This window comes from Brienomyrus brachyistius, chromosome 4 (genome assembly GCF_023856365.1).
Source record: "Brienomyrus brachyistius isolate T26 chromosome 4, BBRACH_0.4, whole genome shotgun sequence".
Classification (NCBI taxonomy): Eukaryota; Metazoa; Chordata; class Actinopteri; order Osteoglossiformes; family Mormyridae; genus Brienomyrus; species Brienomyrus brachyistius.
Genome location: NC_064536.1, coordinates 18,978,598 through 18,996,991, shown reverse-complemented (window position 1 = coordinate 18,996,991; position 18,394 = coordinate 18,978,598). Strand labels below are relative to the sequence as shown.

Below are 18,394 nucleotides of genomic sequence, written 5' to 3'. Positions count from 1 at the left end.
ATTTGTGGAAGGAATCCCAGAGTCTCTGTGTGACGACGAACTTTTACCATCAAATAAAATTAATTTGATCATCATTGACGACCTTATGGAAAAAGCCAGCGATAACGGCGAGGTGGAAAAAGCTTTTACCAAGTACACGCATCACAGAAATCTAAGCGTCATATATCTGGTGCAGAATCTTTTCTTCCAAGGTAAGAAGAGCCGGACCATCAATCTCAACGCTAATTATATCGTATTATTTAAAAACCCCCGAGATAAATTACAGACGAGTGTATTGGCAAGGCAGATGTACCCGCGGCATTCAAAATTTTTTCTAGAAGCTTTCGAAGACGCTACAAAAGTCCCTTACGGATATCTGTTGGTGGATTTAAAAGCCGTGACACCCGAGGACTGTAGGCTCAGAACAGGAATGCTTCCACCCGAGTGGCCGGCTGCTTACGTGCTCAAGAAAAAATAATAATGTCGGCTCGTATAAAAAGAAACTGGAGTGACCTGAAAGCTTTATTTGACAGTAACGCCAGACAGAGAAAGAAAATTTTAAAGACGGCATCTCCGGGTTTGCTGAACACTCTTTGTGAAATAGCTTTGAACGTGCTGTGCGGCAAGATCCCGCTAACCAAAGCCCAGATTGTACAACTAAAAAAGCAAAAGAGCGGCATTAAACTATTGGCAAACAAACGGACATCGTTTAAAAAAAAGAAGAAGGCTATTATACAGACCGGTGGGGGATTCATTCTACCCCTGCTAAGTGTCGCCATACCGTTTCTCACCAGTCTTTTTCAACGGAGCTAAGTAAATGGAACACGCTAGGAAAATGTATCTAGTTCCTAAGGCTCAGCTTGAAAAACTGCATAATGCCACATCTCCTAAAGACACGATAAGACAGACTGCCGAAAGCGAATTGGACATTGCAATACGCAACATTTTATCAAGAACGGATGTTGCTGACCACGAAAAGGTCCGCTTGTACACAGAGGTGCTACAGAGATATTTGACTTTGGCCAGGCAAGGTGATAATGAGCCCTTATCTTTAACACTTCCTCCTGAAGACCCCGTAATAGATAATGCTGTGGCGGCACGTGCCACCGTTGCTGGGGATTCCATTATGGACGAAGTCATTAAAAATGTTGCTTCGCGTAACAAGAAAAAGGCGGAATATATAATGGGTAAAATGCTTGAAAACTCTGCCGTCACTGCGTGGAATCCGCGCGGGGAGTTTGTTTTTAATGGTACAACTATCTCTGGATCCCACATGCTCGATTTGCTTAAAAACATTACCAACCCGCATAACGTGAACGAGGGGAGAAGGCCTGTGGGGTGGGGAGAATTTCTACAAGGCCTGGCTAGACTCAACATGCCTTGCACCCTCATACCTAACCAAGATGTTGGACGTCTCATAGAGTCGATCAAGAACAAGCCCCGCCCCGAGGAGCGGCGTGACGGGACACCCCGAGATGGTCGGTCACCGCGAACCCCCCGGAAATTCTTAAGACCCGACTGGCTTGTGTTTTAAAATGCTTTTGTACTTGCTTAATTAAAACACTCAAACGTGATATTTTGTCTTTGTGTTTTTTATTTGTCATGCACAATCTTTTTCAAAGCCTTACAACATCTCACCATCTGCATTTTGGTAAACATATTTTTCACACGATTGATATATTTAAATTTAGAAACAAAATGAGAAACCATAGCATCGTTCTTTTTTAAATCATTGCTATAAAACGATAGAATTTTGCAAAAAGAAAAGCCTCTACAGCGGTTAATTAAATAAAAAATGCAATGTTGTCCACACGTCACACTGAGATCGCTTTGAAGCTGCTTCGCGTTGCAAACGAGACGGTCATAAAAGCGTTTATGGTCCTCGGAAAGCTGGGGTGATCCGGAGGATTTCCGTACGAGTCGAAAAACTCTGCGGTGCTGTCAGTACCGATGAAAAGCGCCAGCCAGTGCTCACCGGGTGCCCAACTCGGATGTGTGTTGACGATGAAGATTGCGGGTAATTTTTCAAGTTTTACTGCCTCTAGCTCGTCACAAGCCAACACCCCATAAAAATGTCTAGCAGTCCAGCGGTTTCTGCCAAGGATGTTGGATAGCTCCAATGTGTTCATGACTAGTAGTAATCGTACAATACATTTCTCCTTTGGTTAATCTCGATTATATTGTCGAATGATGCGTAAACTATCAATGTCGCCGTCCTGGCCAGCGGCTGTCGGAACCTCATCTCCAGGCGCATATTTCCGCTTTTAACCATGGAGAGATGCTGATTACATCCCTCGTCGGGTGACAAGTTAAAGGCGTACAAAGTGTAGCCATTTATGTACTCGTTTCTGTCAACAGCGAAAGGTTCGTTTTTCAAATGTCTCCCCGTAGCCAAAATCAAACTGTAATATTCACGGGCCACGTTTCCTCGGATAAAATCTGGTTGAAAGGGTTTAGAGGGATACTGCTGGCCATCTACGTAAAGCGCTACAAATTCAGCGTCGTAATGTTGAAAATTGAAGGGGTTTCGATCGTACGCGCCCATAAAACCCATATTATCTACAAGCCCGATAACTACGGTTTTAGGCAGCTGACCTAGAAACAAATTTTCTTGAGCGCAGACACGGCTACCCGCGGCCACACTAAAAGTTTTCATACATACTCTCTCGATCGGGTATTTCGCGTTGGCTGTCAGCAATGCGCTCGCGTGTCCCAGTTTGACAGCCGTCGATACAGAAACTTTTTTAACAAAGAGGGATGCAGATACTATTTTGAGCGAGTACTGCTCAGCTGCATCACCACTCATGAGGCAAAACTCATCTTTGTTTCGGACCATTTTAATTTTGACGTCGACCCCATTTAGCATTAGCCGCTCCTGAAAAAATATGTCAGAGTGTATTGGGCCCATCAAATCGAAAACGCTGCTTCTTGCCGAAAATGCGGCTCTTTTCTCTAGCCCCGCGTTAAGGCCTTGCGGGTCTGTCTCATTCATTCCTGTACTGCTGTCTTTGAAAAACAACCCGCAGGTAAACTGTCTGGAGAGCGTACCGACGCTATAATTAAGCAGGCACTCTATCATCGCTCTGTAAGGGTAAGTGTTGCTAGATTGGCTCACTAGCCGGTCACCCAGGGATACGTCCACTTGTGAGAAAATCGAGGCGATCGGGTAATTTATGACTCCCACATTTGCACCGGCGTCAATGTTTGTACCGTTAGCTCTTGTGATCCGACACCGGAGATGCAGTAGCGTGTTGTTGAGATCTAGGTAATCTTCCCCATTACCGGCGATAAAAAACTCCAGGGGGCATTATCAGTCAAGGCTGAGAGTGGTGGCACTTCCACGTATATATTCTTATCAATGCTTGCTTGCGTGTATGGTATTGCAAAAATATCCAATTCTGATTTCATACACTCTTCCGACATGTTGTGAATGAGGGCCATAGTTTTAGAAAATGTATCTTCTTCTCTGTGCTTTTTTGGCAACCTTCTTCTCGCGCTTCTTTTTGACTACTGTGACTCTCTTGGGTATTGCTTTGCGTTTTTTAGCGGTGGTAATTCGATCCCCAGGGGGTCTACGACGCTTGCCGCGAGCAAGCACCATGAGCCCCAGCCCTCTTGTGGCTGTGCTGTCAATTGACCCGTCATGGCTCCTGTTACTACGTCTTTAACGATATTTTGGGCGGCCGATTTTAAATGCGGTTTCGCCATATTGAAAGTCCTTTTCAGAAATGGCACAGCCATTCTGAGGAGTCCTCGAAAAAGCCCCCCCAGACCCCCACCGTACATAACGGGGGCTCCATTGTATCCGGGTAGACCGTTACCCGCTTGGTTTCTGTAGTATTCCACATATCTATGTGGATCTGAAAAGCCGTCGGCGCTGTACATTATTGGGGATAGTACTGCTTAACCGGTCTGAAATGCAGTTTTACGAGCGTTTTCCCGTATCGGAAGGGTATCGCCTTGTTCTGGTCAGACTTTAACTCGATGGCAATGTTATCAATGTGATTCTTGCAGAGCGATACGTAATGAATCCTGTCGTAAGATATTGTGACCATCGAGTTGTGTTCCCCCGCTATATGTACGCTCCGTAAAAGAGGCACGTGGCTGTCACCCACTCTTTGATGCTCGACAATGTCTGAATACACGTAAATCGTGTAAAAACCGGCGCTTATGTCGGCGGGGTACGGTGCCGCTGGTCTATCACCAATCTTCTGAAATACATCAGGCACAAACCCTAGCATCCGTGCAAGGTTACCTTTCGCTTTAAAGGCAACGTGCGGTGGTCCGATCATATACACTTTGTTTTTTATCACGCTATAGTCAAATTTTAGTTTTGACCCTCCTAGAACCGCATTCGTCTCACTGATTAGTTTTTCAATATCTCTGTAATATCCTGCCTTTAGCTTGTACTGTAGGGTCGACGGTATCGACATCCATCCTGTCACGTAAAATAAGGTGTCTTCTTCTTCTACCAGCGTATCCCATGTACGCGGGTAATGGATTTCGGCTAGGCCTACTTCCCATTTACCATTCAGTTCAATCGGCCTGGCTAGTTTTGTCGTGTAGCTCGATATGGTATTGTGTGGGAAAACATCCATAGACGCATTGCTTGGGAGCGTGACATAAAAGCCGCTTTCCTCCATGGCCGCTTTTGGTGGAACTGAACACTACAAACACGGCCCGTCGCACTTATATGTCAACTACTTGTTTAGCAGGAACCCAGCTGTTAAATTTGTCTGGCCATCCCTGCCATTTCACTAAAAACATTTTTTTACCACGCTGCGTTTTTTCCGCAACGATTTTCTCAACTTTGAAGTTTTTGTCTTTGTCTAGTCTGATCTTTTGTAGCTCTTCGGCGTAAAATGTCCCCTCTATGATTTCGCCATCATAATCTTTTAACCTATACACCGGCGGTGCTCTAGGTAGATGTTCGGCGACGGTAAAGTACTCGTCCGTAAAAGTTTGCTCGTATCCTTTGGTGAATTTTCCCCGTGCTTTAGACACCCTGACCACATCTCCAATTTTAAACTTATAGCGGTGCTTTTTAGATGTACTCGGCATCAAACCATAAATGTTGTTGAAGACATGGGCCGCATTCTGTGCATTTACCTCAACCGGTTTCAATTTAATGGTACTGTGGTGGGTGTTATTGTACGCTCTCGCTAGGTCTTGTACAATGTCCACATATCTTCTTGTATTATAAGCTGTAAAATAACGCCACATTCGTGTCTTTAATGTTCGGTTAAACCTTTCCACTACAGACGCTTTGACATCGTTACCAGTGGCGAAATGTATTATTCCATGTTTCTCGGTAAGCTTATGAAACGACGCGTTAAAAAACTCTGTCCCGTGGTCGGTTTGTAGCTTTTTAGGGGTCCTGCCTTCAGAGAGAATGTTTTCAAACACTTTCTTTACCTCTGCACCCGTCTTGCTTTTAAGACATCGAACCCATGCGTATTTTGATAGAATGTCTATACACGTTAACATGTATTTAAAATCGTCATTCTGTTCCGCGTAAGCCGACATGTCCACCAAGTCAGCTTGCCATTGAGAATCGATATTAGTCACAAAGACTCTGTTCCTTTTAAAGTTAAACCTGATCGGTTTATGTAATGTGTACGCATCTTCACCAGATAGCCATGTAGCAACTTGTTTCTTATTTATATTACACGCACCTTCTTCTTCATCTATCAGAGATCTGTATAATCTATCGGGACCTCCAAAAGACCCAGGGTTTGATGGTGTATAATAGACCCGTTTCAAGCGCTTGTCATCCATCGTGGACCTCTAGCAATAATGACAAAGTGTTTTTGAGTCAACTCATTTTATTTAGAACGCATGCAAAAATTGTCAGAAACACATAGTTCAGCGTTTACACATCAGCCTGGGGTTGTTTGTACACAGCAAAATTCGAAGTGTTTAAATAACACTTATAGAGTTAAATTTAACACTGTTCACGAGTCTATTTGGTCCCATTCGGAAGTGGTGTTAAAGTCACTCTTTCCATAGTGTTAAATATTTAGAGTAAAATTGACTCTAAGTTGAGTAGAAATTTAACACTGAGTAACACTGCATAGTGTTACTTCAATGCAACACTACTAGTGGTGTCATATCATTTACTCTTTCACAGTGATAAATTACCTCTATTTGAGTAAAATCCCATTGATTTTTAACACTGAATTGAGTTATTAGAAATGAACACTGGAGGTTCGAATAATTCTGATGAGAGCTGATGTTACTCTATACTGTGTTATTCATACACTAATCTCTGAGTAAATTTTAAAAATCATTTTACATCAAGTAGTGTTATTTCAACTCTTCCTGTGGTTTTACCTTTACACTTCTGTCACTGTTTTGCAGCATGAAAAATGTTGTCTTTAATAATGCTTTTACATGTAAAACAAATGAGCAAAAACCACAACTGACTTCAAAATAGGTTTAACTGCTTTATTTTAATGTCAGGCTAAAAATATTAAAACATCTCATGTAGTATATAAAACACTTTAAAACAATGACTTTAGTTCTACATAAAATGACAATATGGAACAACATACAGGGAGGAATCTGACGTGCCATACTTCAGTTGAAGATCAAGTGGTTTGAAGTAACACAGCTCATTTATGTTTAACACTTTCAGAACCATATTGGGATGCATTCTGACCCTAAATGCATGGTAATGGTCATCCAAACACAGGGTTTCCATCAGTTTTCCGCAGAGCAATACAATGTCATCTTTCACAGCAATACTCTTGATCTTACAAAACACAGGCATCTCAGACACTACCTCTGTACAGATGATAAAGTCAGGGCGGTACTCTGTACCATGATGTTTTATCCATTTAGCTGAAAACACACTGGTAGACAATACAGCTCCAATTTTTAAGGCAATTTCTGGACCTTCTTTCAGCTCTCCAAGTGTCACCATCTTTCCTGGTCCTAAAGCTAATTTTTCCAGACTAAAGGACTCCCAATACATTGCCATACAACTTTGGTGTTTTTTGGCCAATGTCTTTGTAATGTTTTTAAAGCTTTTTAATTGTTTCTTAAAGAAATTATGTTTGGCTTCGTATCTCATGCACCACATGTGCAGAATTGGGCCAATGTTTCGGATACTGCGAGGGTAATGTATCATGAAGTGATGCTTTGGTAGGAGACTGATTGTAGGAAATAACTGCTTAAAGAGCTGATGATGATCAATAATTAAATGTTTGAGGTAGATGGTCATACCTTCTGATAGCACTGGTGAAAATATAATATTGACAATTTGTAGAAGCAGAAGTAGAAGATGCCAAAGCTTATCATCTGTCTGTACTAAATCACCAAACAGCAACGGAACGTTACGCAATAAGCACCAAGACTGAATTGCATTTAACCCTAAATCATTACTGCCATCAAACAACTTTACCCTTGGAGGGCGGTTTCGTCGCTGATTGTAGCCATAGTCAAAGGCATGTATTCTACCAGCAAGCTGTTCAGCACTTAGGAAGTTCTCCTGAATGTACTGCAGAACAAGTTTCACCTCTAACTGAGCAACTCCCTCCAAAATGTCATGCATGATATCTACAGAAAAATTGTTAGCTGTGTTGAAATATTTAAGTGAATTCAAGAGACAACTGCGTTTCACACCACATACATGAGGTAGCGTAGGATCTCTTTGTAAACTTTCACAGTGCTGCTTATGCATATCAAGAGTTCTTAGTACAACACCAGAATCATCTTCACAGAACACACTTTGAAAACAATCTTTCTCAAGCAGACAGAAACGACAACAATATCGAGCTGCAAACGACTCCACAAACCCAAACAGACTATGTAAGCCAAGATTATCCCCAGTGACCTGGACTACAGTGCCATGAATCAAGTGTTTAAACATGGGAATTTTCAGGCCCTCTGTCTCAAGTACTTTCAGATCATTGACAAGTGGCTCAAGTATTGAATTAAAGCCATAACGCTTGGAATCTTGTGCATGAAAAAGAGCACACAAATGAATATTAACCAAAGAGGAATTAAAGATTGGGGGAAAATTCCTTAGTGTAAAGTATATTACACCTAACTTATGTACACCCTTTTTAGAGCCCAAGGGATTTGCAGTTTCAAAGTCGTCATAAAATAGTTGAATTTGTAAGGCATCTTTTTCTGTAGAAAATAGGGGACTTCCTTTAACATAGGCAGCATCGTGTAAATCTGTATACACACCTTCTCTGGGTATATTCCTGGACTTGAATATGTCAACAACATGGTGGTTTTGAAAGATTTGTTTCAGTGTTTCCAAAATGGGAACATATGCAAACCTATCAGTTACAATGACTTGATCATAAGTCCCTGTAATCTTGTTTCTTCTACCGTCAAATCTTGTGCCAAGCACAATTTCAACAGGGTCAACAGTTGCCCATTTTTGTTTAAAGTGTTTATTTCGTTTAGCTTCTGAATTTAACAGTGTGAATGGGTTTTCAAAGTTTTCGAATGACTGCTCAAATTTGTTTTTACTTGTGGTGTCCTGTGAAGGTAAGCTCTGTAAGGCTGTATCTTTAGCCTGAGTATGAATCTCAAAAAACAGTTCTTCCATTGAGGAGACAAAACTATTTACAGTAGATTGGCTTAATCCCGCTGCCCTGAGCTGTGCAACAGCAGAGGCACACATATCCAGAGTGCTTTTATTTGACTTCAATATTTCGGATGTTGTGGGTGTCTCTTCTACATTAGTTGACACCACCTCCCCTGCACTGCTAACTTGTTTAACTGCCACATCAGGCTGGAGATTAACATCAGTGTCAGCCTGTTGGTCAAAATAGTTAAGGTGTTTGGTATTTAAATGTTTTCTAAAACCAGAAAAAGTACCAAACACACAGCCACAGCCATGCTGGGCACATTTAAGGCGAAGATTTTTTCCAGGTAAGTAACCATGAACTAACCGTAAATGCCTAACAAGCATTTTTGAACCAGTAAACTCAGCCTGACAGACAAAACACTTCATGGAGGAATTCAATGGGATTCAAACTTCAAGCACTAATGAAGCAACCTTGCCCTTACTTCAGCAACTCAGGGACTTTCTTTGACTTTGCCAACATCTATGTTGTACACAGTGGTTTGGATGAATGTGTACATGTTGTGAAGCATGGTGTTGTAAGATGTACCAAACACAAAATGTGCTTTAAACAATTCATCAAAAGAACCTAGAGAAGAGGTTGACTTGCATGGTATGGCGTTCTTGTCAAGAATAATGAAGTACTGGTGGATGTCATTCTTCTTCACCCCAACAGCCAAGAGGTAGGGTTGAGTGCTAGTAGTGATGGCATCAAGATGCTCTTGGATATTTGTCCCAGTCTGAAAAGATAAATACAGACAGACAATAAGAACCAAGTGGTTATAATACTTAAACTGGTAATTCATACCCTAAAAAGAGAAAACACAAACCTTTTTGAAGACCACAAGATGCTTTTCCGCTTGGGAAGCTGACACCTTTCCTGGTCTTTTCCGACCCTGTCCAGATGGTGGAATCAGATGTAATAGCAATAAAATTGTTGAAAGGTCACTGTCCCAACCTGCAAAAGATTTGTTTTTAATAAAGTTCAGTGCATCTGCATTGACAAAATGTTTAAGACCCAAAATACAAAAAGGATAGCTGTTCTGTGACAGATTTTCTCCTATTTAAAAAAAAAATATTACAGCTGATTCAATGCCTGTATCTCCAGCAAGTTTTAAATATTATATTGATATGTAGATAATGAAATTTGATGCCAATACATTTCCTATCAAACAGTATGTATAAAAAATAAGCAGCCACACAAAATCAAAACGGGTAATTTTTGATTTTGGTCATTTAGAGCAGCTTCTGTCTGCACCCTGTGAATGTGCTAATCAAATTAAAAGAAAATATACAAACAGCTCACCAATGTCAGCATTAACTTCAGTGGCATCCTCAGGAGGGTCAGCTGCCAGCAAGAGTTCTTCCAGGTCACTGGCAGAAGGAAGCTTTCTGCCTTGTTGGATAATCTTTCCTTTGAATGTTGTTGGCCACCTCTCCAGAAACCTGCCTGATACATCCTCACCAAACATCAGTACAAAATCCTGTTCAATCTGTAACAGGGATAGATGGAGAGTTATACCTACTGTCTACAAAATATTAAAGTGTATTTATATTGTCAAATTAATGACAAATATTTACCAAGCCTTTGATATCTTTAAAACGTGGAAAATAGGACAGTATGTTGCTTGACAGCAAGGGGTCAAGGACCATGTTGCGGCGATAAACTGCTGTCAACTTCATCTTCTTCTTGACTGTGTCTTCATCAGCTGAATGTTTCATCAGTGAGATTGCTTCCTTGCACTCATCCTCACTCAGCACCTTCTCTGTAACAAACTGCAACTCTCGTCTTCCAGTTGGTCCTCCACACTGGTTTTCACCCGATGATCCATCTCCTGATGATAGACAATATGAAATACACCTTTACCAAAACTGATGACATTTGATATACATTATTTATGCAGAACCACAATTTGGAACTGCATTGTGCATTTCCACTGAATTACAAATGTTACCTCCAAATGATAATCGCCTGTCTTTAGCACTGCATCTCTGTATGGTTTTAATCCTCCAGGCCAAGTACCCAGTGCCACTCTCACCATCATAATAATGTTCCTTGGAGGGCGACATGTATGGACGTTTTGTTTGCTAGCAAGTTATGTTACAATGAAGAGTTGATAAGGACATGCATTTTGGCAGAATTTAAAATGCTTAAATCTGATTTTAGTTGTATCAGTTATTACTGTGAGCTACTTACATAGCCATTTTTGGAGTACGGGTCACTGAGGTAGGGGAATAAGGTTACAATTCCTCTGGCATACATTTCTTTTACCTGGCGTGGTGGTGATGTTCTGCAAGATCAAAAGGCAAAGAACTTGTCAGCTTTCCTGGAATTAATACAGATTTAAAATAATTTAACAACTATAGTAAAAGCAAAGGGCCTGAAAAAAATTACCCATTTTTTTCTGTCATGTCAGCTACCAGTATGTTCACCATTTTTCTTCTGGTTTCATCCACCAAGGACTTGGTTCGAATGTATTCATTTATTATACGTTCTCCGCCAGGTTTGCTGGTGAGAATGGATTCCACCAACTTGAAAACATAATAAAAACATTCTACATGTTATCATAACCAATGCAGTTCAGAGTACATAAACTACTCACAAAATAAGGTGATATAACAATGACGCTGTTAGAATATATAGAAGTCAGTTAACTCTTACTTGCTTAGCTTCTGCGTCCAGCTTCCTGCGTTTGCTAGAAGGGCTGTCTGAAAGGATGACCGTGTTCTGTGAATCTGAAGAATGTGACGATGATAACTGCGACTGCTCAGGAGACACTTCTGTAGCAGCTGTTTCCAAACCTCAAAAACGGGAGCAAAACAAATCAATTTATGGTTCCTTCATAGACACATTTTAAACACTCAATAAACAATATAAAACTGATAAGAAAAAAACTTGCTTCTAATGAAACAGACATCACTCAAACAAACCTGTGTCATATTTGATGGTTAGTACCCCAGTTGAGGGATCCGTTACTATATCTTCAAATACATCATCATCCAACTCAGTCCCTGAACTGTCAAAAACTTTCACACCTTCTATTATGGCTGGCACACCAAACTTTGCAAATGCTGGAAAAGACGCACACAAGTGTGTGTAAACAAAAGGATTACATGACATTTAATAATTTTACTTTACCTAAATGAAAATCATTTCAAGATACATTTTCAAAAGTGACTCAGGTAAATAAAAACAAAATGAAGAACCACTAACAGATGCTTGATACGTGTATAGATGGGCACAAGATTAAAACGGTGTGACTCAGATTATGCTGTTTTTCCACTAAATACACATTCATAACTAAGAAGAAATTAAATGCAGATCATTTTCAATTAATCTTAAAAAGCAGTTTGAGGAAACTAAGTGACTAAAAGAACTTGAAGCCCCTTGTACAATGTTGGTTTCTTACCGGCAATCAAAAATTCCTTAAGGCTTGGCTCAGAAACTCTGACAAATTTCTGCACACCTCCGAGTTTTGCTTTAAGCAGCATGCTTCCTGTAGACAGTAATTTCTTATAGTCAGTGCACTTCATTGAACAATAAACAGAAAAAAGTGAATATTAACAGTCCCATAAATACGAGCAAAACAGCCCTGCAATAACCCCTCCCTATGTTTATGGTGTCTTCCATGTTACATTTATTTGAGTATAACAGGTGTTTCAGCTCTCTGGCTGTAGTTTGCGGTGGTTGGCTAACTTCATTGGCCTATACTAACTGAGTGTTTCATCTACATGAGAATTACTATCCATCCATCCATCCATTTTCCAAACCGCTTATCCTACTGGGTCGCGGGGGGTCCGGAGCCTATCCCGGAATCAATGGGCACGAGGCAGGGAACAACCCAGGATGGGGGGCCAGCCCATCGCAGGGCATGAGAATTACTAGTACTTCTAAATAACTACCGAAAATCCTGCTTCACTGTATTGAAACCATGTCATGTAATGTTACTCTACTCATAACTTGAAACTAGAGGTCGACCGATATGGGTTTATCAATAGCCGAAGCCGATAATTAGGAGTCAGGGTCAGCCGATGGCGATACATGCTGCCGATTTTTTCTGGCTGATAATTGGACGTTTTCCCCTCTATTTGCATGGTAAAATATCACACTAACAATAACAAACGATACAAACAAAATCTCAACTCGGCATTTATTGAATACTGACTTGAGTAAATTTAAATATAAACTTAAATAAAAACACAATACAACTTGTAAACAATAAAAATAGCAGGATCAGAATCTCTTAGTGCACAATATAGCGGCAAACTCATGTTTTTATGTTCATGTTATCTTCAGTTTTAATCACACTTCCAGTCCATTTTTGTTCAGCCATCAGACAGCAATTACTACAACAGAAGAAAAAAATGCAACATTAGCATTTTCATTATAGTGCCTTCATCTTCAATTCATTCTACAATTCCAGTATTCCATGCACATTAAAACAATAACACTCATATTTTGAAAGAAAAAACACTAGTAACCAAGTGCAATATGGTATGATGAGTAGTGTACAAGGCTGTTGTTAGCAGACAGACAGCTAACAAGCCAAATTCACAATCATAATGCAGCCATCGCAGAAAATAATATAACTGTTGTATTAGACAGCCTTGTATGCAAGGACAACGTAAGCCCCTAGAGATAGTTTCCGTCGACAACGTCACAAACTACGCAAACTCGTGCACTTTTTATCTAGACATCTGACAAATCGTTCGAATCTACGCTGTCAGATGTAAACAAGTTGCAAGGAAGGACCATTGTTAGCCTCGGCTAAAGTGAAAAGTTAAAATAATTTTTGATTAAAAAACGTCCGTGAGCCCCCCAACAAGTCCACAAAACTGTCAGTTGGTTGAAGACTCATTATCATCACACCAGTTCCCCACAGCGTAATTCACGCTCTATTTCAGTAGCGCTCCCGTTTCTTTTAGATCAACATTCCATAGCAAACCAGTTAAATAAATAGGTCTTTGAAAGATCAGAATTTAAGCCTTACCGTTTTCTCCCTGGATTCTTTCAAAACTTCTGGCTGGGGCCCTGCACAAGGCAGCATGGGTCACGTGTTCCACAGTAACAATAACACCGGGATATCCGCAGACTTGCCTGTCTGTAAATCGGCGTACTACACTCGCATATCGGCCAATGCGGATACATTAAAACAATGTCAAATATCGGCCCGATATATCGGCCGATATATCGGTCGACCTCTACTTGAAACCAGAGCAAAAAAACAAAAACAGTTAAATTACGTTTACCTTCTTCAGTACAGTGGTGCAGCAGCCTCCCCAAACCTTCCCCATGTGTCTGTTCTTACCACAGTCTAATCGCTAATTTATCTAACTTAGCACTAGAGAGTCAGCATTTCCTTCAACGTTAGCTTAGCATACTGAAGTCTGGCAATTGCAAAACAGCAAAAAGGAACAGATAACGTTACTTGTGTCAATATCACCATTCAACATTAGTAACGTCACCATCAAGTCAACTTATTACAGATACAAATGCTGTCATCTTAAGTTCAAATAACTAAAAGAAAGCATTATAAAATGGATCCTGTACCTTTTTTTTTTAACTTTATCAAGCTTATACCGCGTGTTGGTTGTAACCACGCATCACTAGTTGAAATAAAACAATAACCCTACTCAAAACGTCCTCCATAGAAACCAAAAACAAGTGAAAAAGACGTAACGTTAGTGTAAAATGTTAACTAGTTAATCGTTACCTCATTTAAAATGTAAAGGTAACGAGCGGACTGCCCGCGCACCTAGGTTAGCCAAAATGCTAGTTAGCTAGTTAATGTTAATACGGAGCTCCCAACACATGGAGGGTTTAATTTAGCAGAATTTCGAACATGCTAGAACACAACACAATCTCCACTACACACTGCAATAATTTTCGAACACTGGCCTTACAGTCTTAGCCAACACCGATAGCAGCCAACTTGTTTAGCTAATTAACGACTTTACGTTTGCAATTAGACACGGTCACATTTGCTTCTGGAACAAAATGAAATATTTCAGAAATGTGGACAGTCAGATTGTATCGTTATTTTAACATGCTGCCTGTTGTTGAAAATGTCCAATTGTTGGTTTAATAACCAAATATGAAAAGCTTACCGTTGTAACTCGCCTGCAAAAATGGCGCCGTGAAAACTCCTGTCGGTTTGAAAATGAGTCTGTGGTGGGAGGAGCTTTCCAGCTCCAGATTGCAATAATTTATTCAAAGTTACCACTATGTCAATAGTTTTCACTCAGCTGCGTGACTTAGATGTTATACCAAGCATTTCTGTATGTAGCATAGTCTTTCCATATTGTGGTTTTCTTTGTACAGATCTCTACTCGGATTTATCTAGACCATTATTTATATTGTTCTTGTGTCTCTGTGTCTTTGTGTGTTGTGACAATCATCACATAAGCAATTTCCTCCGGGATCAATAAAGTTATCTGATTCTGATTCAGAGTCATTCTGACACTGCGTCTTTTAACTCCGCGAATTAACACCAGCACTGGGGGGCGTTTTACTTCAGCTGTTGTTATAATGACTCTGATAGAGTCAATACACTTTAACACTGCAAATTTAACACTGGGAATTTTACTGTGTATGCGTGCAAAATACAGAATTCATTATATGCGTCATCTATAGCCCCCTCGTAATCTGCCCCTTCACCTTCACGTTTTAACTCGCGCAATTTCTCCCGCACGTTTATTTCATCTTTAAGATCACACATGACTGCCTCAACAGCGCCCTGTACTTTCACTGGTGAGGGGTGGGGATTGAACACCGACACCGCTTTCGTGATGATGTGTTTAAACCATGGTCTATACAGCTTTTTGACCAACTTTTCAAAATTGTGAAAGAAGTAAAATGGCTCGGGGTCGTACAGGCACGTGTGCCGACGCTGGCTAGGATGCATCACAGAGCAACCTACACAGTCCTCCTTCAAGTCCTCCTCGATCACATGATCCAGAATGCAGGCAAGTGCCCCTTTGATAATTTTCATGGCAGAGTCAGTGATGCTCCCATCCACAACATCTTCAGACAATGACAGCGCAGCAAAACGCTCGCAGAGTTCGTCGATCGTCGGTGACGGGGACCGTGGTGCTCCCAAGAATACATGAGGGGTCGCCGCTGCAGCCTCAACCATCGATGACGGCCATTGCGCCCATGTTGGGCTCGAAGGGGGTGCCGATGAAAGGCACGGGTCGCCATACGGCCCCCATGATGCGGCCTGCTGAAGGTCAAAAGGCTCTGGTGAGTTGTCAAGTCGCAGCCCAAAAGTCGATTGCGGTATCGGTGGCAGCCGAGGACGGGTTTCAGCGTTGTTCAGCCGCAGTCCAAAAGTATTCTCTTCTATCAGTGGCAGCGTGATCGTTTCAGGAGATGGCGGGATAGTCGAAGTTGTCTGTTTGCACGCCATTGCAAGCTGGGGAGGTGTGTCTCGTTGTCTTTGAGTGCTGGCTCACAGGCGCGATGGGTATTAATACGTTTTTCACCATGGTTAAGTACAGCCTTCTCTCATCTTATTGGTTGCTACTGCCACAAATGGGGCGGGGCTAATGATCCCTCCGTCGATCTCACTTTGTTCAAACTTTTTCTCGAGTTTTATACAGATACATTCTTTATACGAGAATATGCTGCACAGAGCCCCATGCTTGCGTTGTCTCCACGGCTTGCGGGGTGCCCATGTTGGGTTTAGCGGCACTAAGTCACAGTTATGGAGCGTCGCTGGTGTCATCAAACTCATGGCTGGAACTGTCTGTATGAGACAATTTGACAATTGCTCGCCATTTGACAGGTGCTTGACGCAACGAGCTGGCTCAATAAAGGAAATGCTGTGTGGATCTACGCGCATGCGCTCGCTTAAACAAGAATTAACAGCGTTATTCTTTGATTATTGCTGTCGAAAATGCACAGACCGCTTTACTTTATTATTCACATTGACAGAAAAGTGCTTAATTCCCTAAAAACATTACGGTTATAGGTGTTTTATTTGCTAAAACAGGCGCTCCGTCGGCGTCGCCATTTTGAAAGGGGAGGCGGCGTGGGTGCGCATGCGCCAAACGCCGGACTAGCGATCGGCCATTCCGCCCCGCGTTGTTCAAACAGAGTAGTCGCATGTGTCGGAGCTCCAGGATCGTTTCGTCCTATTTCTTATAAAAGTTTGCCGCTTGCATGCTTTCTTCAACCTGGTAAATACAACTAAAGTCTTTCGTGTTGGTTAAATGTAATGAGTGATAGCTTCTTTTAAAACGACGGGCTTGTTTGTTGTTTTCGCTTGTTTAAATTTGCTCTTCTGCTGCTTCTTTCGGGGCATGTTTGTTAAAATTCACCCTGCTTTTTCTTTTAAAATAACACTAAGGGTTTTCTTCTTTTGGGTCTTTCTTCTTTTAAAACATTTTGGTGCTTTCTTTTAAAACATTTGGGTGCTTTCTTTTTTAAAATACGCCGCGGCGCTTACTAACAACACGGGGCCGAACGGACGCCCCCGCTGAACGTGTATGCGCTAGCTTGCCATTATCCTGCTCTATGTTTTATTATACCTTAAAACGTAATTAAAAAAACCACATTAATAAAATACATGTAATGTATTTTTATTCTATTAATCCCCCAAACCACCCTATCGGCAACACGTGGCATAAGCATGTATTGATACCATATATGGGCATAACGGCAATCTCCCAAAACCATATCGCCCCCTATCGGCAGCACGTGGCATAAGCATGTATTGATACCATATATGGGCATAAACCCCCGACCAATCAGAATCAAGGATAAGCCACTTCCTCTTATGACTCAGAAGCGGAGAATTAAGCTCCGCCCAATGTACCAGGTAATATCTCTCATATCTGACGTGTTGTGATGCGGACGTTAACTGAGGGACCGCAGCGTCTCACGTGCTGCGACCGACGGGAAACCCGCAGTTATCTCAGGGCGGCAGTAGAGGGCGGACGTGAGGTTCAGCTGTCAGAAGTTAAACCGTATTTTTTTGGGAGAAAGAATGTGTTTCGCTTTATTTTTAATTACTTGTGTAATTATTTACTTAGTTGTAAAGACTTAGTTCGGCTTTTAATGACTATTTTCCGGTGTTTAATGGGGTCAGAGAGACGCCGTTTGATAATTAGCTTGTCGATTGTCAGGTATAGCAGTTCACAGGTTGTTAGGAAATTTTTGTTATTGTTTGTATTTTGATCATTTAATCTAACGTGTGTTACTGATGTGATTTATGACTTTTGCTTTTAACTCTACGGATATTATTTGCTTTCGCTGTTATGTCTCCCGTCTCCTTTACATTGTTATTATATATGCTGATTTAATCTAATCGTGTTAGTGAAATTACAGTAAAGTGTATGTTTAATTATATCCTCTGTTTCACGTTACTCAGTTACCTCACGCTTTGAGCAGAGCGGAACCAGGACATTAATAGGATAGAAGAGCAAGCCTTTATTGTCAGTGTACAGGCAGAAAATACAATATACAGACAGAAATATATAAAATGTACATATAAGGGGAGGGGAAAAGCTAACCCCCCCCCTCCCCCCAATTATCAGGCTTATATTTCATTACATTTTATTTTATTCTGAATCAGAAATCACGCTATTGGTAGAACTGCATTTACTATGAATTTGGTCTAGCATTAACAGACAACATAGAACAAAAGTCAGAGAAAAACAGTCATTTTGCATGAGTTTGGCAAACTGAACAATCATTCATTTATTTCTGTCTAACATACGTCACACGTCAGACGGAGTAAAAAGGGTTATACTGGTTATAAAGCAGAGATTTTACCTTTTTGCCGTGGAGAAGCAGCGACATGTGACACTCTGATAAGGTAAAAATGA

General features: G+C 41.1%; 2 protein-coding genes across 4 annotated transcripts in view; both read right to left on the bottom strand.

Annotated features, from left to right (window-relative positions):
- The window catches only part of LOC125739602 (NACHT, LRR and PYD domains-containing protein 12-like), a 926,911-nt gene that overhangs the window by 895,756 nt on the left and 12,761 nt on the right, over positions 1-18,394 (bottom strand). The window lies entirely within an intron of this gene.
- On the bottom strand, positions 6,413-14,793 carry LOC125739637 (uncharacterized). Of its 3 annotated transcripts, none has more exons than XM_049009956.1 (11): positions 14,672-14,793; positions 11,974-12,060; positions 11,495-11,635; positions 11,226-11,365; positions 10,959-11,107; positions 10,761-10,854; positions 10,519-10,618; positions 10,145-10,398; positions 9,870-10,056; positions 9,394-9,521; positions 6,413-9,303 (listed from the first exon to the last, which is right to left on the bottom strand). In XM_049009956.1, exons 2-11 carry the CDS (start codon positions 12,053-12,055, stop codon positions 9,019-9,021), a joined length of 1,560 nt encoding a protein of 519 aa, XP_048865913.1. In that variant the 5' UTR covers positions 12,056-12,060; positions 14,672-14,793; the 3' UTR covers positions 6,413-9,018. The 3 variants fall into 3 exon arrangements, with proteins under 3 accessions (XP_048865913.1, XP_048865910.1, XP_048865911.1); XM_049009953.1 differs by lacking the exon at positions 14,672-14,793 and adding an exon at positions 13,555-13,765 and having other exon boundaries at positions 11,974-12,910; XM_049009954.1 differs by lacking the exon at positions 14,672-14,793 and having other exon boundaries at positions 10,959-11,095; positions 11,974-13,765.

Excerpts from the sequence above, each read along its gene's own strand:
- LOC125739637 (XM_049009953.1), bottom strand. The coding sequence starts at position 12,097 with ATGAAGTGCACTGACTATAAGAAATTACTGTCTACAGGAAGCATGCTG. Across the intron at positions 11,108-11,225 it reads TGGACGCAGAAGCTAAGCAA|TATGTTTTCAAGTTGGTGGA; the intron begins GTAAGAGTTAAC and ends GAATGTTTTTAT. Across the intron at positions 9,304-9,393 it reads ATCTTGTGGTCTTCAAAAAG|ACTGGGACAAATATCCAAGA; the intron begins GTTTGTGTTTTC and ends TTATCTTTTCAG.